Below are 21,990 nucleotides of genomic sequence, written 5' to 3'. Positions count from 1 at the left end.
TGCGTTTCTCGCTTTCCCTTGGGGGCGAGAATCTTTCTTGAAGACATTAGCTTCGATGAGGCCAGAGAGTAGGTTGCCAATTACTCATGTTAACAAGAAATTGAGAGTTCAGGATAAAACCAAGGACAAGATTGCTACATTCACAGAGAAATTGCAGCAGAAGACAATCCGTTTGGCCGGTTTTCCCTTGTCACTACAGTTACTTGCGTATAGCAACATATCTGGGCTCGTGGAGAAGATACCAGGGGCTAATGACAGGAGGACCATATTGGAATGGGATTCACTTGTGTTTGCCAAGAACAACCTTAATTTGAGAGACATTCTTGTGACGGAAAGCGGTGAGCAGGTTAGTGTATTTTTTGGTACCGCTAAGTTTTAGTTGTGTCCACGTGGATAGTATATATGGTGACCACATGGATATACATTTTTGTTAAGACATTCGTGCTAAGTTTTAGTTTGTGACCACGTGGATAGGATACTAACTTAGTTTTCGTTGTCCATAGCTTGTTGTTAATCCGTATCGTGTTGTTGATCCACCTGAAGAGGGATGGGGAGAGTGGGATGATGAAGTTAAAGACAGAAAGATAATGTATATGGAGGCGCAGATAGGAAGAGGACACGTTTTCTCGAGAAAGGAGTGGCCAGGAGAGGATATGTCATTGCCTTTAATTACCATGAGAGACAATAAAAAGAAGGTTGTACACTGGAAGAACGTTGTCTGCCGCGATGGAGCTAAGACGCATAGACTTGGCGTTAGAGGAGGTAGTTATATAAAAAAGAAAACTCGTACATTGTTGGCCAAGATTGAAGGTAATGAGTTTTCTGAACTAAAGTGTTGGTTCGAGAAGCAGTTAGGTGAGCTTAGGGCTGAATATGAATTGAAGTTCAAGAAGATTGAGGGGAAGTACAAAAAAATGGAAGGGAGGTTTAAAGCGTTTAGAAAGAGTAGATTGTTGAGAAGAAAATTTATACAAGTTTCCCGTAAGAGAAGGGTAAGTGTCCGTCAGGCTAGTCCCAAACAGAGTGACAGTATTAGTGCTAGCGAAGATATCTCATGGAAGGGTGACGCAGTTGATAGTGTTAGTGTTGATAATGTCACTGATTCAACGAGGAACACCAAAGATGTGCCCGAGAATGTTATCACAGTTGAGGTCGATCAAAGTGGGGAGGATATTCTTGATGGTGGTCATAATTGGCGTCAATATGTTGCTGATATTCCGGCTGTGGTTAGTAACAATTTCCCATAGTTTGTATTATCTTTTTTGTTATGCACATTACTGATGTCCTTCTTTATTTCATTGTTTTAGAATGAATGTGATGAAAAGTTGGGCGGAGAAGTTTGTTTTGTACTTACCGCGAAGGTTATTGAGGTTTGTGAATAGTAAGCCCATATTTTCATGATATTGTTTTAGTTGAAACGTCGTGTCACTTACAAAATGTAGTGTTAAAGCAGACGGGAACTCATTTGCAAAAATGTACGTCATCAAAGGTGGATGTGAGTGATGATAGTGATTTACGAGTTCTTGAGAATAAGGTTAGAGACATATATGTTCTTTTTAGTTGTGTTTAGTTAATTCATGCATTAGTCCATTATGTTGTTAGTTGACATGGATCTTTAATAGCAGGTTGAGAGAGATTGTGAATTTACGAAGGATATCAATTGTGGTGGAGGTAACGGTGTAGAATGCAGAGGCTGTGAGACCAAAGAAGAGTTGCAGGTGGGAGAAATATGATTTTGTCACGTGGATCCATTTTTACAAGAATTTAAATTTTTTTGATTGGTTAAATTTCCCATTAAGTCTCATTTACTGAACAGGGAGACAATGTTACTCTTGATATGATGGATGTTTTAAGGACTCTTTCGCCAGCGAGGGTAAGTTGGTTTTGTAAATTACAAACTTCATTAAAATTTCAATGTGTGTATACTCATCCATCTGGATGAAAATCGTACTTACAGTTGGAGTCCAGTTGCTTGGAGAGGTCGTGTTCTGTTGACATACCAATATATGACACTGAAAGCAAACCTATAAATAATCACTGTAAGCAGTGAAACAATTAGATTAAAACCTTTGTTCCTTTTGAGACGTAAAAAACGTGGTACTAAATATAGTATATGTCGCAGGACTCTGATGGAGTCTCCTATTTTGCTGAATTGAAGCTTATCTACGATACAGAGATGAAATACATCGGTGGTGAAGATGAAGTAAAACAATTAGACGAATGATTATATTTCGTAATTAAAAGATGATTCTTAGGAAGCATAATGTTAATAATTTGAAGGATGTTTATTGTAGAAGGAAGCTAAAGAGGATGGATGTACAGCACCATCTACATTGGGAGATGGGCGTAAGAAAATGAATACCATCCCGATGTCATTATTTGATCCTAACAATGAGACACCAAAACCTGTGAACATTCAACTTGACATGGTTATTATTTCTTAACCGTTTGTGTATAGTGATGCAATACTTGTAGTAAGATATGATATTCATTTTTTTTTCAATGCAACTGAACACAAGGATGCAATTTGGTGGTCAGGTACAAATTGGAGTTGTCGCTGAGCGAGATACAAACGAGGAAAAAGTTAGTTTCCTTTATATTTTTTTGTGGTGATAAAATTATTAGAAGTCATGGTCATACAATGTAACTGAACACATGGATGCTATTTCGTGGTTAGGGACAATTTGGAGCAGTCGCTGAGCCAGATACAAACGAGGAAAAGGTTAGTAAGAGTTTATCCTTTTGGTTTTGTTGGTATGGTCATACAATTATGTGAAATTGGTAATATTTACAAACAAGATAGTAGTAGTGGACAGGATTAGTGTTGACATGGATACTGATTTGTGGACACTGATCTTATGTAATTGATCACATGGTTACTCATTTGTGGACAGGGTCAAGTGTTAGGCGTTGGTGAACAAGAATGTTGTGGAGAGCAGGTTTTTAGCATTTTCTGAACTAGTGTCGGTTTTTTCGATTAACTTTTAAATGTTCATGTGATTCTGCTTGTATATAAGAGGAATTAGTTGACATGGGAATATTGCTGAATTTATGATTTGTTTTTTTTGTGTTACTTTGACTGACCATATGGTTATGTCAAATTTGGACAGGGACATGTGGCAGCAGACGGCGCAGAAGATAATTTTGAAGATAAGGTGATATCACGTCTAAAGGGAGCATTTATTTACGTTTATTTATCTTTATGTTACCTCGTAATTTTGTTATCTTAGACCCCGTTAAGTTCTTTGTTTTCTGAACAATTAGGTCATTGAAGCCTCAGAGACTATAATTAGCCTTGCAACCGAGAAAGTATACGATGAGGTATATCATTCACCGTTGTATATGAAAGAACGTTGTGTCATAGTATTATACTTTGCATACGATTTTTTTGATATCAAAGTACAAGCAAATTAACTGACCACATGGATATGGGATCGTGTACAGGTGAATCCTGTAACAGACGTTGTAGGGGAGGATGTTGAAGATAAGGTGATTAATATTTTATCTATTAATTTTCTTTGTTAGAATAATAATAATTTTTGAACATTATATGGAATAGCTAGCCACTATTATGGTTGTTAATTGGGAAAACATGATAACGTTTAGGTGAGGGTAGAGTCGGAGACCATACTGAGCCTAGCGTCAGAGAAGCTAAACGATGAGGTACATTATGTATGTTTCACGCTTTACATGTGGAGATGTATGTGGATGAACTAATGTTGATTGATATTGTTTGGTTAGGGAGCTAATGTAGAGGAAGTTCCATTGACAAACGTTGAGGCAGCTGAAGACTCGTCCGGCGATGAAGGGGAGGTATAATTTGTGGGCATATATCTATGAATGCTTAGTGTGAAGGGATGATGTATAGTAATATATGATATTTAATCTTACAGGAAAGAGAGGTTGACCCTGAAAATATTTTAGATGTAAGTGATTCTTCTCCTCCACAGGAACGAAAGCGTGCTGTTTTGACCGAAGGAGAAGAAAATCTTGTTGCTGAGTTACTGAAGAAGGCCCCTTACTCTCCTTCTAATGGGCATGATTTGTTACCTCATCTGGACACCACTCTGTTTGAATGCTTTAAGAAAACCTTGACTGAAGCACCTAACACGTAATTCCTGGTTTTGGTTTTAAATTTTTAGTTGTGTTCTACATTGGTAACTATTGTAGATACTATTGTAGGTCGTTAACTAATTGTACAATACCTTGCAGTGAACATCTTACACGTTGCGGTCACCTCATAAACAACAAGTTTTTTATGGAACTTGCTGACCCACAGAAATGGGTGTCTACATTGGTAATTCCTGCTTTATTTATAATTATTTGACTGTTAAATTAGTGGATTGTGTTTATTGATCTTTATTTTCATTGTCTTAAACAGCATATTGAGGTGTTAGTCACTTTCTTAAGAAAAAGACATATAGATGTCCTCGAGAAGGAGCGTTCGACGATTGCCTCACCCTGGCTTGGGAACTACCTTTTGCAGAAGTACAAGACTTTTTCAGTTGCGAAAAAGCCGTCGAGAGTGCAGTGGAAAGGATTATTGGAGCGGTATATTCCTGGTAGTCCTTCAGACTGGTTTGAGACTATTGACACTATATATATGCCGATGATATGGCAAAACGAGCATTGGGTAGGACTCGCCATAAACCTACCAAACTGGTGCGTTTTCATCCTTGATCCCAATGTTGAGTTGTATGATATAAGAAAGGTGGAGAAGTTCGTCGCTCCTGTTGTAGAGATGCTACCGTTTATCATTAAGAAATTTTGCAAGCCACCGATGTCCCAAGATCATGGTGTTGAGAAGTTCAAATGGGTTAGATACGAAGGCATTTATGTGAACAAGCGTTGCGGTGATTGTGGCCCGGTAGCAATGAAGTTTCTTGAGATTCTTGCGAATGACAATGGACCAGAACAGATGGCGGCAATCACAGACGAGATTGTGGATGAATTCAGAGCTCAATATGCAATGGACATCTACACTGAATTAGTTGCCCCTATCTATACGTCAGAGAAGGAATAATTGACATTTTGTAGTGGTGTTGTATGTGTAGTATAATTTACATTATGTGTAATGTGTCTTTAGGGATAGGTAATTAGTAGTTGTTTTGCCGTTTTAAATCTGAACTGTAAGTTTGTATTTTTAGATGTGTAACGTTTAACGTTTGGTATAGTTATTTATGGCTTTAAGTATAATTAGATGCGTAACATTGACCGCAACTATTATATTCTGTGGATTTGTCCTCGTAGTTATTCTATTTCTATGGTAGATTTCAGTGAATTTTTATTTAAGGTTTTGGTAGCCATGTGGATGCTCAGATATGGATGTTCACTTGTAAAGTCTCTTTTGCATGTTAGATTGGTGAATATTTTGATCTAAAGGTATCCATATGGATGGTATTCATGTGGATACTGATTAAGCCATGAATTTTGTATCAATAATGCTTCAAGGGTTTTTTTTTGTATTTTGTTAAGTCATGAATTGTATGTCGAACCAAAAGAAAGTTTATTTCAGATTTGTACCTAATTAGCGAAACAAAACCAATATTAAGTGTTGATTGAAGTTGAAACGTGGTCATTGTTTTGGTAACTCAAATTGACTCGCAAACGTTTTATCCTTTCGATTCCACATCACTCATTGTATTGATTGGATCTGTCTTTGTACCTAATTAGCCTAACCCAACCAAAAGCAAGTGTGGATTGAAGTCGGAACGTTGTCATCGTTTTGAAAACTATGAATGATTCGGAAACGTTGTATCGTTTCGTTTCCCGATAATTCATTGGATCTGTCTATATGCATTCAATCGTCTTATTCGCCTTATGTGCCTGTTCGATCATGACCCCTATAAAACTCTAAGTCAAATCGACCGAAACTATTGTGTTTCCTTCAAGCAACAGTATAATTTCAAGAGCGCAGCAATAGCCGGAGAGGGTTCAACAGCACGTCCTAAACGCTTCGTAGAGGAGCCAACAGCAGGAGCCAGTCCGAGCAAACGCCCCAAAAGGAATGATGATTTCGAATGGGAAGGGGAGGTTCTGAAGGCCATGCGAGCCGCGCTAACTAAGACACGAGAGGTGACCGAGGCGGAGACTAAGGATCACTACTTGGCAATAATTCATATGATGGAGGATCATTTTAAGAAAAAGCAAGAGAAAGCAGCCCTCCTTCATCAAGTGCAAACCATCGATGCCAAAATCGCTCAACTCAATGAAATCATGGCTCTGGAAATTGAAGATCTGGTGGGAGAGTTGCAGAGTCTTGAGGAGTTGCGAGAAGTGACGGAAGCTGATTACGATGCGTGTTGGGTTCCTCCTCCAATCGATTGGTCGAAAGTTGAAGCTTAATTCAAAATCTAGTAGATTTATTTCATGTTTTTAAGTTGTTTTTTTTTTCGTACTCTGTAAACCACTTTCTTTCTCACAACATCCGCACTATTTCTAACATTGTTCTACGTTTTTAATTTGTGTTTATTTCATTTTATTCTTAATCCTTAATGTCGTGGTGAATTTTACGGTACAATTGTAGCAAACACTCAAATGGTCACACTTACATGTGTTTGGATATTTTTAGATACGTATACATGTGGACACGTTCCATGTGGACATGTATATATATCAGATGGATATATCCACATGGAGAACTCTTAGATACGTATCCATGTGGATACTTATAAAAATCAGATAGGTATATCGACATGGGAAATCTCTTAGATTCGTATCCATGTGGTTGGTATCCATATGGATGCTAACACAATAACTGATAGCGTTTATCGAAGTCTTAATGGTACAAAAGTTGTCAATTAAAATAGAGAACAAGTAAGAGAGTTGTTTAGAATGGGAAAATAAATTACTCGTTGTTGCAAACACTCAAATGGTGAATTTTACGGTACCATTGTAGCAAACACTCAAATGGTCACACTTACATGTGTTTGGATATTATTAGATACGTATACATGTGGACACGTTCCATGTGGACACGTATATATATCAGATGGATATATCCACATGGAGAACTCTTAGATACGTATCCATGTGGATACTTATAAAAATCAAATAGGTATATCGACATGGGTAATCTCTTAGATTCGTATCCATGTGGTTGGTATCCATATGGATGCTAACACAATAACTGATAGCGTTTATCGAAGTCTTAATGGTACAAAAGTTGTCAATTAAAATAGAGAACAAGTAAGAGAGTTGTTTAGAATGGGAAAATAAATTACTCGTTGCCCCTTAAAACAAAACGGTCTTCAGGAGAAGAGTCAACACCATCTAGTAGGATTGTAAATGTCCTAACTGCTTGGATCTTGAAGACCTATTGGCTCTGTTTTTGACAGTTGAAGGAATCAGTGAAAAATACGAGTAGAAGTTAATAGATGACCACTCCAATGAGGAACAGTTGGATAAGTAGAAAAAGCTTAGCGGATGGGAGAATGGTAGTCTTGATAGGTCTACCAGATGGCCGGCGGGAGTTTGGTGGGAGTAGGTCCCTCCTAACAAATTCATCGCCCATACCAATATCATTGGGATGAACTTCAGGGTTGATTACTCCAGCGTAAGTGGCTGCCCATGTAATAGTCTTATAGTACTCGTCTACTAGTGTTGTGGGTGGAATGCCTTGGTAGTTTGCCGCTAGCATTGCGTGTCCACAAGGGATCTTAAGTCAGTCGTATAGCTTGCAAGTGCATTTTTTCAAATCCAGAAGGACATGGTGTTTCCCGTTGAACCCTCCCACAATTTCATAATAAAAGCTTTCAACAGTTGCTACCTTGCTTCCCCTTATTTGTGACATACTTTTTGCCATTTCTTTACCAACCTCCAAAGTTACCACCCCGTTGTGTGTAGCAGACTTTTTCCTCCTTGCACTGAACCAGCGTGTTAACATTGCCCTAATAAACTTAAGCAACTCCACTATTGGTGACGCCCTACACTTCCGCAATGCTTTGTTCAACGATTCAGCTATGTTGGTAGTCATCAGATTGTAACGGTCTCCCTGAAAGTATGCGCGTGACCAATGAGCAGTGCCGATTTTCTCAAGCCATTTAGCACAGTCGATGTTTGTTCCTCTAATTTGTCCATAAATCGCCCGGAAAGAGTCAACTGTCTAGGCATAGGCAGCATTAGTGACCAGTTTGGCAAGAGCTTTGTTGTGAAATTTGGCATTGACATTCCTCGCCAAGTGGACAATACAAGCGGCATGATGAGCACGTGGGAAAACCCTTTTCTTAGCAACGTAAATGGAGTGACATCTGTCAGAAATGATGGAGAGGGTATTGCTGTCTGCGATTATGCGTTGAAGCTTCTCAAAGAACCAAGTCCACGAATCATCATTCTCGCTAGCTACAACAGCGAACGCTAGAGGGAATACTTGAAAGTTACCGTCTTGGCCACTTGATGTCAACAACACTCCTTTGTACTTACCAGTTATGTCCACATTGCACTGATCATGTCCACATGTAGGTGTCCATATGGATGGTATGAGACAAGCAATATTTTTAAAAAGGCAAAAGATAGATGTAGTGGAACGTTTCAAAACTCATTACGTTTACAATAACCGCCTGAAGTAAGCCATATGGTTATGACATAAATATTTCAAAAGTGATCCTAATATTACCGACGCCACTAATCCAGCATTTACGTGGAAGGGACCAAAAATTTCTACTCAAGACGTACCTAACTCATAGCGTTTACCGCAGCCTTAAAGGCACAATAGTTGTCAATAAAAAAAGAGAACAATTAAGAAACTGGTTATGAAGGCGAAAAAAAATTACTCCTTGCCCTCAAAACATAACTTTCTTCACAAAAAGATGCAACACCATCAAATAGGATTGGTACACGTGGAAATGTTGTGTCCTATCTGCTTGGATCTTGAACACCTATTAACTCTGACACTGCCCGTTGAAGGTTTCTGAAAAAAATTAGACCACAAGTTAATACATGATCACTCGCATGAGAGACAGTTGAATAAATAGATTTAGCTTACCGGATATTCACCAACAGATGGAATTCTAGTCTTGGTAGGCTTACCAGATGGCCGGCGAGACTTTGGTGGGATTAGGTCCCTCCTAACAACTCCATCGGCCATACCAATATCATTAGGATGAACTTCAGGGTTGATTACTCCAGCGTACGTAGCTGCCCATGTAGAAGTCTTATAGTACTCGTCTGCAAGTGCTGTTGGAGGAATACCTTGGTAGTTGGCAGCCAGCATTGCGTGTCCACATGGGATCTTAACTCGGTCGTAATGTTTGCAAGTGCATTTTTTGCAATCCAGAAGGACATGGTGCTTCCCGTTGAACAACCCCACAATTTCATAACTCCAACTTGACACACTTGCAACCTTGCTTCTGTTTACTGGTGACATATTTTTTTTCATTTGTTTATCAACCTCCGGAGTTACTACCCCGTTGTGTGTAGCAGACTTTTTCCTCCTTGCACTGAACCAGCGTGTTAACATTGCCCTAATAAACTTAAGCAACTCCACTATTGGTGACGCCCTACCCTTCCATAGTGCTTTGTTCAACGATTCAGCTATGTTGCTAGTCATCAGACTGTAACGGTCTCCCTGGAAATATGCGCGTGACCAATGAGCAGTGCCGATTTTCTCAAGCCATTTAGCACATTCGATGTTTTTCCCTCTAATTTGACCATAAATCGTCTGGAAAGAGCCTACAGTGTAGGCATATGCAGCATTAGTGACCAGTTTGGCAAGACCTTTGTTGTGAAATTCGGCATTGACATTCCTCGCCAAGTGGACAAAACAAGCGCCATGATGAGCACGTGGAAAAACCCTCTTCTTAGCAACATAAATGGACTGACATCTGTCAGAAATGATGGTGAGTGTGTTGCTATCTGCGATTATGCATTCAAGCTTCTCAAAGAACCAAGTCCACGAATCATCATTCTCGCTATCTACAACAGCAAACGCTAGAGGGAATACTTGAAAGTTACCGTCTTGGCCACTTGCTGTCAACAACACTCCTTTGTACTTACCAGTTAGATGCGTCCCGTCGACAACAAGAACACGTCTCAGCTTACTGAAGCCTTGAATGGATGCACCGAACGCGAAGAACGTGTACAAGAACCTTTCAGTACCATCTTCCTCGATTTCTGTTTTGATATCTGTTATAGTACCGGGATTTGCGAGCTTCAAAAGATGCAAATATTCAGCCAGTTGATCATACAAATCTTCATCAGAGCCAAACAAATCGTCTGTAGCTTTTGCCCTAGCCCTACGACACTTACTGTATGATGCTGAAACCTTAAGGTCCTCAAGGACCAATTGCTGCAGGTCCATTGGTACTGGTGATTTTGATGGATCGCTAAATAGTGCTTTGAAGACAACAGCAATAACTCGAGACGTCGCCTTCTTCATGTAATTGCACCTTATTTCAACTGGGCATGTGTGTTCCAAACATGCTTTATGTATCTCATAGTATCCATTGCTCAGTTCTTTAGCCATAATCCTCCAGTCGCATTTCACACAAGAACACTTAAGAACAAAGTAGTCTCGCTTTGTCCGGGTTTGTTTAAAATGAAACTGTTTCTTAATTGCATATATGGCTAAACCTATCTGGCAATCTTCTTTGTTTGCGAATTTTTTGCCCTGGTATATGCCTTTATCATCGTCATCAATGTGAAGATCAGGAATCACATCTGTAACCCCCCCGAACCGCACTATGACCACCCAGGCCATCGAACGGCATCGAAGCGCTACTATGGGAACGTTCGTCAAAGGTCCGGCCAAGTGCGAGAACAAATCAGGCCCTTCGACCAGTCCCTCGGCGAGGTTCCCGACCACACGGCCCATCCTTAAGGCTTTGCAACCCTACAGACACGCCGTGTGTTGAGTCGACTAGGACTAAGTCTATATCAGTACGACATCGCTCGATTTAAAGAAAAATCCGAATGCATTAAAACTTAAAACAATAACTACAACCGAGTACACATAAAAGTTCACAAGGCATAGAGCCAAAGTCTGGTTCGCAAATAAACATACTTTTGTTTTACAATAGACACCAAAAAAAAACTACTCCGGAGTCCTATCGTTCACCACGCCCTCTAGTTCTCTCTAGGGTTACCTGCAGAACAACAATATTATCATAAGTAATCTAAGATTACTTAGTGAGCTCAGGATTCCTGCAGAGAAATAAATCCCAAACCCCAAATCCCCATCAACAATCAACATGCACGCAAATTCAACAACATGCGAGCATAAACAAGCAACATGCAAGCATAGATAAACATCATGCAGGCATAAGCGATTAACAAGCAAGCAAGCAAAACATCTCAACAATCATCAAAGATGACATGCAGAAGCTATCAAGCTCACAGAATTCACTCAACCAATAATCGCAACTATATGCGACCAAAAACATCGACATGCATCAACATGCAACAACATGCAACACCATGCAACAACATGCAACAACATGCAACACCATGCAACAACATGCAACAACATTTTTCAACAAGTTTAATTTATTTGGGCCCGGTATGCATCCCTCTTCCCCAACCCCTCATGAATTCTCCAAGTCGCCACCACAAAGGCAAGCGTTTGGATATCAGCTCAAAATTACACCGTCGTGTAAATAGCCTCGGCCAGGGTAGCGAGCCCAGTAACCTCCGAGCTCTTCGTGACCAACCCTGCACACACACGAACATGGGTTGCATGTCGCGGCTGCATGTGGCATGGAATGGGAAGGGTAGCTATACCAAATCTTACAACGCTTAGCCGGACTTTCTCGCGGACTAGAACGCTTTAAGAACTCACCGAAGTTTATACTTGAGTTTATGCGGTTCTTAAACCCATAATCTTACAAGTACCTCAACCAAAACTCGCCTTTGTTACTAGATCATCTCGATCTAGTAACTAGCACAACCTCACCATGCATGCATTTAAACAAGAAAACATAAAAGAACTTCAAGTAAATGCATCTACATGCAACATGCATAACCGCACACTAGATGGATGTTTTTAACTCTCTATCTAAGCTGATGCAAATATGTGCCTGAACTCACAGTAAACCGTCGACGAATGACCTCCTTTGATGAAGCTCTTCTCGCGGCTACTCGGATTTCTCCTTTGGTTAGAATCGATTTTTTTATCGATCTAACGTTGATGGTCATTGGTCGATAGTCTTGTCTTGCACCTTCTTCTTTCCCTCTCAACACCTTCTTCTTTCCCTTTCAACACCTTCTTCTTTCTCTCGCAACACTCACTCTTTTCTTCTTTCTCTCTCAAACTCTCTCAACTTACCCCTTCTTTCTTTGTGAAAAAATGAGAGGAATGAGAGCTTATTTATAGAGTGAATGGGCGGTGGAGGCAACCAATGAGAGTCACATGCACTCTCCTCATTAGTGTGTACTCAACACTTGGAAAAATCTTGGTTAGCCACCTTGATTTCCACTTAACTTCCTTGAATTCTTTAATCCTCCACTAATCCCCACTAAGTCTTCTTGAATAAAATATTCATCCCACTAACTCCACTAAGTTTTCTTGATTAAAATATTAATCCACTTAACTTCCTTGACTTAAGTGATTCTTGGTGGGGAAGACTTTTAATACTCTCGGTCGACCATCGTCGATCCTCGGCAGCTCTCTCGGCAACTATCGGCATTCATCAGCAACTTCCTTCGGGTACTCGACACTTTCCTCGAGTACTCAGCAACTTCCTCGAGTACTCGACACTTTCTCGGGTACTCGGCAACTTCCTCGAGTACTCGACACTTTCTCGGGTACTCGGCAACTTCCTCGAGTACTCGACACTTTCTCGGGTACTCGGCAGCTTCCTCGAGTACTCGGTAACTTCCTCGAGTACTCAACACTTTCTCGGGTACTCGGTACACTCGGCATCTCTCGGCGACTGCCGGATGATGCGTCTCGGACGGTACGGGCAGTACGTCATGGACGACTCGGACAACTCTTGGTCCGTTAAACTTTTCTCGGACTTCCCTTCGTCAAATTTTCAGTTCTTCCTGCTGGCTTCGTTTCTCTGTATTTTGGACTTGAAATCACGTCAAAAATTTACCCCTAGGTGAGGGTCACTACATTCTCCCCCCCCCCCTTAATAGAATTCGTCCCGAATTCCATAGGGTTCTGACGGTCCTGCCTCATCTTCTTCAGCGAACAACTGAGGATACTTGGCACGCATCCTATCCTCATCTTCCCATGTGGTGACCTTACGGTTCTGCTTTCCCCAAAATACTTGGATTTGAGGAATGCTCCGGTTCTTCAACTTTCGGGTTCTTCTTTGCCCTATTCCAAACGGTCCTTTGGGGTAGGTTAGGTTTGACTCCAACTCCTCGATAGGCTCTGGCACAATCATTCTAGGATCTGACACATGCTTCCGTAGTTGTGAAACGTGGAAGACTTTATGCAATCGCATAACCTCGGGTATTGATAACCGATAGGCTACCTCGCCCACTCTTTTCTCAATCCGGTACTGTCCGATAAACCTTACCGCAAGCTTTCCCACTTTGCCAAAACGATCCTTTCCTTTTTGTGGTGCAACCTTCAAATACACCATGTCTCCAACTTCAAACTCCACTTCTCGCCTCTTACGGTCCGCGTACTTCTTTTGGCGAACTTGAGCTTTCTTCATGCTCTCTCGAATAAACTTGATCTTCTCCGTCGTTTCATCAATCAACTTGTGATTGAAACTTGTCCGCTCTCCAACTTCTGTCCAACATAAAGGCGTTCTACACGGCCTTCCGTACATGGCTTCAAATGGCGACATGCCGGTACTCGAGTGATAACTATTGTTATACGTGAACTCCACCAATGGCAAATTCTTCTCCCAATCTGATGACCATTCTAGCGCACATAGTCGGATCATGTCCTCTATGGTTCGAATAGTTCTCTCCGTCTGTCTGTCAGTCTCTGGGTGGAATGAGGTGCTCATGTGAACATCTGTTCCCAACGCCCTATGTAAATCTTGCCAGAATATTGACGCGAACTTCGGGTCGCGATCAGAGATAATGTTTGCTGGTACCCCATGCAACTTAAGAATCTTGTCTATATACTTCTCTGCCAATACTGGCGCTTGAACCGTGCTTCTCACTGGAACCAAACAGGCTACTTTGGTTAAACGATCAACCACTACCCATATTGTGTCATTGATTCTCCCTTTCCTTATAGGTAGACCGGTAATGAAATCCATAGAGATAGAGTCCCATTTCCAAGTCGGTATGGGCAAGTTGCGAAGCAATCCTGCTGGCACTTGATGCTATACCTTTATTCGTTGACATGAATCACATTGGCTTACCCATTTTGCTACTGCTCTCTTCAGTCCAGGCCAATGATAATACCTACGCACATCTTTGTACATCTTGGTGCTCCCCGGATGTATACTCAATGCTGAGCTATGGGCGGCTCCTGATAGCTCTTCTCATAGTCCGTTCCTGTCAGGTACGGTTACTCTCCCATTGAGAAGTAAAGTGCCATCATCAGCCAGATGATAACCAATAGCATTCGGTCCTCCCGAACTTTTCAACTCTTCGATGATCTTCTTCAAGTTCTCGTCCTTGGGTTGTTCTTCACGAATTCGATGTAACAGGCTCGCTTGAATTACGGCTTGTAAACCCAACGGCTCACTAGATTCTCCCTCCAAGGCTAAAAGCCTTACCTTCTTTAATTCCTCAGCTAAAGACTCCATGTCCTTCTCAACATCAACTTGTGCTTTTCTTTGGCTTAGCGCATCTGCTACTACATTCGCTTTGCCTGGGTGATATTGAATCTTCAAATCATAGTTGGCTACGAACTCCATCCATCTCCTCTGGCGCAAATTAAGATCTGGTTGCGTGAACAAGTATTTAAGACTTTGGTGGTCTGTAAATACCTGGACAGCTTCTCCATACAAATACGATCTCCATATTCTCAATGCAAACACCACGGCTGCCATCTCCAGGTCATGTGTGGGGTAATTCTCTTCATGCTTCCTTAACTGTCTAGAAGCATAGGCAATCACCCTATCTCCTTGCATCAACACACATCCAACTCCAACTCTTGATGCGTCTGTAAACACAGAATATGGTTTGTTTGGCTCAGGTAGGGCTAACACTGGTGCTGATGTCAGTGCTCCCTTTAACTTCCTGAAAGCTTCTTCTACCTCCTCGCTCCAAATAAAAGGTACTCCTTTCCCGGTAAGCCGTGTCAACGGTTTCGCGATGGACGAAAACCCCTTTACGAACTTCCGGTAATAGCCTGCAAGGCCTAAGAAACTCTTTACTTCCGACGCGGTCGTTGGCTTCGGCCAATCCTGTATTGCGGCAATCTTTTCTGGATCGGCGGACACACCTTGCTCCGAAACTCAGTGTCCTAGAAATCCAATTTCTCTTTGCTAAAACTTGCACTTGCTAAACTTCGCAAATAGCTTCATTTCCCTTAGCCTTTCCAAAACCTTCTTCAAATGCTCCGCGTGCTCCTCCGCACTACGCGAGTATATCAGGATGTCATCGATGAAAATTATCACGAATTGATCCAGATAGTCATGGAAAACTTCATTCATCAATCGCATAAATGCCACCGGTGCATTGGTAAGTCCAAACGGCATTACCACGAACTCATACTGGCCATATCTCGTTTGAAACGCCGTCTTCATCACATCTTGTTCCGCAATTGAGATTTGATGATAGCCGGAGGCTAAATCAATCTTTGAGAACAAAATTGCTCCACTTAGCTGGTCTAATAGCTCATTGATCCTTGGCAAAGGATACTTGTCCTTTATTGTTATGTTATTGATACCTCGGTAATCAATACATAACCGCATGCTTCCGTCCTTTTTCTTGACGAACAACACTGAGGCTCCCCATGGCGACGAACTTGATCGTATAAAACCCTTCTCCAACAAGTCCTCTAACTGAGTCTTGAGTTCAGCCAACTCGGCTGGTGCCATGCGATACGGTGCCTTAGAAATTGGGGTAGCTCCGGGCTCCAAATTTATGGTAAAAGGATGGCTCCTTGGTGGAGGCAATCCTTCCAATGGCCTAAACACGTCCTCAAGGTCCTTGACTATGGCAATGTCCTCAATTTCCATGCCTTCCTTGTCATCTCCTCCCATGGCGGTCAGAGTGACTAAATACACTTCATCCTCCTCCATCGATCTTCCAATTCTCGCTGCCGATGCGAAGTATGCCGTTTTACTTAGGCTGATCCCATTGAAAACTAGAGGGGTCCTCCCTCCATTTTCAAATACCACTCTGCTCCTACTGCAGTATATATGGGCTTGGTGTTCAGATAACCAATCCATTCCCAGAATAGCATCGAACCTATCCAATGGCATCACCAATGGATTTACCGGGACGTTCGTATCTTGCAAGACTATCGACACTTCCTTGACCCATCTTCTTTTCTTCAGCGGTGGTTGATTACGAGAAGTGTAGACGTTGATGTTCACCTCTTCCTCCTCACACAAGTCTCCAAACTTGTCAACCACTTCGCGAGTAACAAAACTATTGGACGCTCCCGAATCGAACAGTACATGTGTGGGGTTACCACCAACAAGTAATGTTCCTAAACGCAAAGCAAATATAACAAAATGCAATGCTAAAACTAACCACGCAAAACACAAAACCAATCACTAACAATCAGAAGAGAGTTAGAACCTAATCAAACCTGTTATAGGGCCCTTCGCGGCCTGTGGAGGTTTAGGTGGCTCTACTCCTAAAGCAAAAACATTTGTTGGGGTTGCTTGCTTCTTTGCTGGGGGTTCCTTCACTTGGTTCGCTGCCTGGGCACGGTTCACAGTTTGGGCGTTCGGTTTGGCCGGCTTCGACGGACATGAGTTCGCATAGTGTCCTAACTCGCCATAGTAGAAACACGTGACGGTCGACAGATTGTTACCCTTCGTTTCCACAACAGTCGGACAGGCGCGAGCGAAATGCCCAACTTGCCCGCACACATAGCATCCCCTCGGATCCATGTTGCTCACATTACGACCTCCTTGGCTAACATTCATCTTAACCTTTCCGCGGCCTGCGCCCCAATTTCGTCCTGCCACTTGATTCACCTTTCGGGTGTTCACAATCTTAGTCTGCTGGACTGGTTCCTTCTTTTTCTCCCGAGCTGCAATCTCCTTTTCTAACACGATGGCTTCCTCAACACTCATAGCTCTCTCTTCCACTTCCGCGATGCTGCGGTAGGTCACAGCGTGTAACCTTCCTCTAATATCTGGCCTGAGTCCGTTAAAGAATCTGCGGGCCATTGCTAACTCGTCATCATTTCCTTGGTACAAATACCTCCGAAGTCTTATAAATAATCCTCCCATATGCTCGAACGGTCATCTCACCTTGTTCTAGTTGCAAAAACTGATTCTCCAACCGGTCGCGTGACTCTGGTGGAAAGTACTTCAGCTCGAACTCTTTCTTGAAAAATTCCCCACGTTATCGTCTGGAACCAGTAACGAGAAACTACGGTATCCCACCATGCACGAGCATCTTCTTCCAAGAAATTAACCGCTACTGGTCTCCTAAACTCCTTTGGACACCTTGTCATCTCGAAGTTACTCTCCAGGTCTTTTATCCACGCGTCTGCTAATACCACATTCGGGTCTCCTTTGAACTTACGGAACTCTAAGTTCCGCAATAAAATCACCCGCTTAAGAAACTGATCGGACGGATCTTCTGCTGCACGGTTTGCTTGATCCTGCTGCTGCTGCTGGATCATATGGTTCAAGAGGTCTTGGACCATCTTAAGTGTCTGATGGGTCTCCGGCACATTCTGCTCACTCGGTCCTTCTCCATGCGCTTGGTCTCCCCTCGGCATGTTCTGAGTTGGATAAGTGGCGTACGGTCCAAACGGTGAGAACCCTGGCGGGTACATACTCTCCGGTGTACTAAAACGATTTGAACCCGCTGGTGTGTATCTTGGCGTCGCGCCAGGTACATACCACTCCGGCATAAACATGTCCGGCCCATACATGTCTGGGAACGACTCTTCCCTTTGCGCATCATCAAACTGCGAACCCCATTCCTCCGGACCAAACTGCTGACTTGAGCCCCTCCCTGTGTCCGGCGAACGATACGTCAACCTAGATCTTTCGGATCCTTGTCGAGACATCTGCATCCACGATCAACAAAGGGTTTACTTAATCCCATCTAACCCTAAGTGATAAACGATCCGGATTATCCTAAGTGTCTATTGCGACCATTTGACTCGATAAATCATTTGAAAACGTGAGTCCTATACAGCATCATAACCATGCTCTGATACCATCGTTGTAATGCTCCCGAACCGCACTATTACCACCCAGGCCATCGGACGGCACCGAAGCGCTACTATGGGAACGTTCGTCAAAGGTCCGGCCAAGTGCGAGAACAAATCAGGCCTTTCGACCAGTCCCTCGGCGAGGTTCCCGACCACACGGCCCATCCTTAAGGCTTTGCAACCCTACAGACACGCCGTGTGTTGAGTCGACTCGGACTAAGTCTATATCAGTACGACATCGCTCGATTTAAAGAAAAATCCGAATGCATTAAAACTTAAAACAATAACTACAACCGAGTACACATAAAAGTTCACAAGGCATAGAGCCAAAGTCTGGTTCGCAAATAAACATACTTTTGTTTTACAATAGACACCAAAAAGAAAACTACTCCGGAGTCCTATCGTTCACCACGCCCTCTAGTTCCCTCTTGGGTTACCTACAGAACAACAATATTATCATAAGTAATCTTAGATTACTTAGTGAGCTCAGGGTTCCTGCAGAGAAATAAATCCCAAACCCCAAATCCCCATAAACAATAAACATGCACGTAAATTCAACAACATGCGAGCATAAACAAGCAACATGCAAGCATAGATAAACATCATGCAGGCATAAGTGATTAACAAGCAAGCAAGCAAAACATCTCAACAACCATCAGAGATGACATGCGGAAGCTATCAAGCTCACAGAATTCACTTAACCAATAATCGCAACTATATGCGACCAAAAACAACAACATGCATCGACATGCATCAACATGCAACAACATGCAACACCATGCAACAACATGCAACAACATGCAACACCATGCAACAACATGCAACAACATTTTTCAACAAGTTTAATTTATTTGGGCCCGGTATGCATCCCTCTTCCCCAACCCCTCATGAATTCTCCAAGTCGCCACCACAAAGGCAAGCGTTTGGATATCAGCCCAAAATTACACCATCGTGTAAATAGCCTCGGCCAGGGTAGCGAGCCCAGTAACCTCCGAGCTCTTCGTGACCAACCCTGCACACACACGAACATGGGTTGCATGTCGCGGCTGCATGTGGCACGGAGTGGGAAGGGTAGCTATACCAAATCTTACAACGCTTAGCCGGACTTTCTCGCGGATGAGAACGCTTTAAGAACTCCCTGAAGTTTATACTTGAGTTTATGCGGTTCTTAAACCCATAATCTTACAATTACCTCAACCAAAACGCGCCTTTGTTACTAGATCATCTCGATCTAGTAACTAGTACAACCTCACCATGCATGCATTTAAACAAGAAAACATAAAAGAACTTCAAGTAAATGCATCTACATGCAACATGCATAACCGCGCACTAGATGGATGTTTTTAACTCTCCATCTAAGCCGATGCAATTATGTGCCTGAACTCACAGTAAACCGTCGACAAATGACCTCCTTTGATGAAGCTCTTCTCGCGGCTACTCAGATCTCTCCTTTGGTTAGAATCGATTTCCTTATCGATCTAACGTTGATGGTCGTTGGTCGATAGTCTTGTCTTGCACCTTCTTCTTTCCCTCTCAACACCTTCTTCTTTCCCTCTCAACACCTTCTTCTTTCTCTCGCAACACTCACTCTTTTCTTCTTTCTCTCTCAAACTCTCTCAACTTACCCCTTCTTTCTTTGTGAAAAAATGAGAGGAATGAGAGCTTATTTATAGAGTGAATGGGCGGTGGAGGCAACCAATGAGAGTCACATACACTCTCCTCATTAGTGTGTACTCAACACTTGGAAAAATCTTGGTTAGCCACCTTGATTTCCACTTAACTTCCTTGAATTCTTTAATCCTCCACTAATCCCCACTAAGTCTTCTTGAATAAAATATTTATCCCACTAACTCCACTAAGTTTTCTTGATTAAAATATTAATCCACTTAACTTCCTTGACTTAAGTGATTCTTGGTGGGGAAGACTTTTAATACTCTCGGTCGACCATCGTCGATCCTCGGCAGCTCTTTCGGCAACTATCGGCATTCATCGGCAACTTCCTTCGGGTACTCGACACTTTCCTCGAGTACTCGGCAACTTCCTCGAGTACTCGACACTTTCTCGGGTACTCGGCAACTTCCTCGAGTACTCGGTAACTTTCTCGAGTACTCGACACTTTCTCGGGTACTCGGCAACTTCCTCGAGTACTCGGTAACTTCCTCGAGTACTCGACACTTTCTCGGGTACTCGGTACTCTCGGCATCTCTCGGCGACTGCCGGACGATGCGTCTCGGACGGTACGGGCAGTACGTCACGGACGACTCGGACAACTCTTGGTCCGTTAAACTTTTCTCCGACTTCCCTTCGTCAAATTTTCAGTTCTTCCTGCTGGCTTCCTTTCTCTGTCTTTTGGACTTGAAATCACGTCAAAAATTTACCCCTAGGTGAGGGTCACTACAACATCCCTCTCATATTCTATGTCATCAAACAGAGGAGGAATATCAAACTCCTCATCATCAACATCAGCTAACCTCCTTTTTGGTCTAGCTGGAATCTGTTCCTGTCCACCATTATGTGTCCACGTGGTCACGGTGCTTTGGACAGGTTCACTAACTGCTGGGTCACCACTCAGACCGAAAACCCCACCAGAAACCATACCAAATGTCTCATCTTTTGGTAAGGATGTCCCTCCATTGACGACAACCCTATGGTCGAAGCAGTCATTGGTGGTGCACATAATTTCTACAGGATTTGCACGACCAAAATGATCTCCCACAAAGTTCCCCCAAAATTCTCGATCATAACCTGTAGGAGTAAGAATCTCCTGAGTTGGTCCTTCTTCTTCTTCTGCGTCTGCTTCTTCTTCGGAACTATGACCCAAGTCTTCAACATTACCCTCAGCCTCATTGCCAATTTTGTGATTCCAGTTTTCAACATCACAACCTCTTCCCCAATACTTTGACTCTATTTCATCAACCTCAGCCAGTAGCGATGGATCAACCTGGGTGGTAGGTATTGTGGGGATTGTTGATTTGGAACCAACAGGTCCTTCCAGTTCAACATCAACATCAATTAAAGTGTTACTGGGAACAAAACTACACTTCCCACGCTTCAAACTCTTACCGATACTATAACCAGCTGAAGTTCCAGCAGACACACGCTTCCCACTCTTACCATTAGTAACACCAATCTTAAAATTTTCCTCCATTGCAGAAACACCAGCGACGACATAATCCAGTTGGCTACCAAGAGCGGCATCAAGTAATGGTGACAACTCATCATCGCTTGATCCAAAACTACATCCAGGTGACTTAGCGGAGAGAGGAATGCCACGACCAGAAACAAACTCATTTGTGCTTGGAACTCTGTTTGTAGACTCTTGGAAGTTGACAAACATATTTAAATGACGGTTCTCACGAAACAATTGCTTGAAGTAGTCTAAGCCAACATCGGTAGTAACAAGTATAGGAGGAGTTCTCTCACCCGTGGTGAAAAGCATGCTGTTGGGAGGAGAAAAGCTTAAACAAGCCTTCTTCTTCAGAACGCCAAATTTGAGTATTACAACATCCTCAAGTTCAGCTAATGTTACATTCTCGGAGAGGGGAACGACCCTCGATACGAGAAACTTATCCACCTCAAACCTCCAAACGCCATCCACCGAAGAAGCCCACTCACCGCATAGGAAAATACAGTGTCCAACCTGCAACCAAGAACAGTTAAGTCAATATAAATGCAATCCACAGAAAAGAAACAAAACAAAAGACGGAATCCACAGAAAACAACCAAAAAACGTTAAGTCAATAAAACGTTACCAGGGCCGCCATGTCTCCCTTATCCACCAAAAC

The 21,990-nt window shown here is 42.4% G+C and overlaps 1 protein-coding gene across 1 annotated transcript; it reads right to left on the bottom strand.

Annotated features, from left to right (window-relative positions):
* Positions 1-7,663: 7,663 nt before the first annotated feature.
* On the bottom strand, positions 7,664-21,969 carry LOC147930352 (uncharacterized). Its single transcript, XM_087476822.1, has 5 exons — positions 21,958-21,969; positions 20,616-21,845; positions 8,984-10,663; positions 8,191-8,440; positions 7,664-8,100 (listed from the first exon to the last, which is right to left on the bottom strand). The coding sequence occupies exons 1-5, from the start codon at positions 21,967-21,969 to the stop codon at positions 7,664-7,666; spliced, it is 3,609 nt and encodes a 1,202-aa protein (XP_087332948.1).
* Between the last annotated feature and the right edge of the window lie 21 nt (positions 21,970-21,990).

The sequence above is a fragment of the Camelina sativa genome, chromosome 12 (genome assembly GCF_030686135.1).
Source record: "Camelina sativa cultivar CO46 ecotype springtype chromosome 12, ASM3068613v1".
In the NCBI taxonomy this organism is placed as follows: domain Eukaryota; kingdom Viridiplantae; phylum Streptophyta; class Magnoliopsida; order Brassicales; family Brassicaceae; genus Camelina; species Camelina sativa.
Note: the sequence above shows the minus strand (reverse complement) of the source record. Positions and strands in the feature narration are given on the sequence as shown.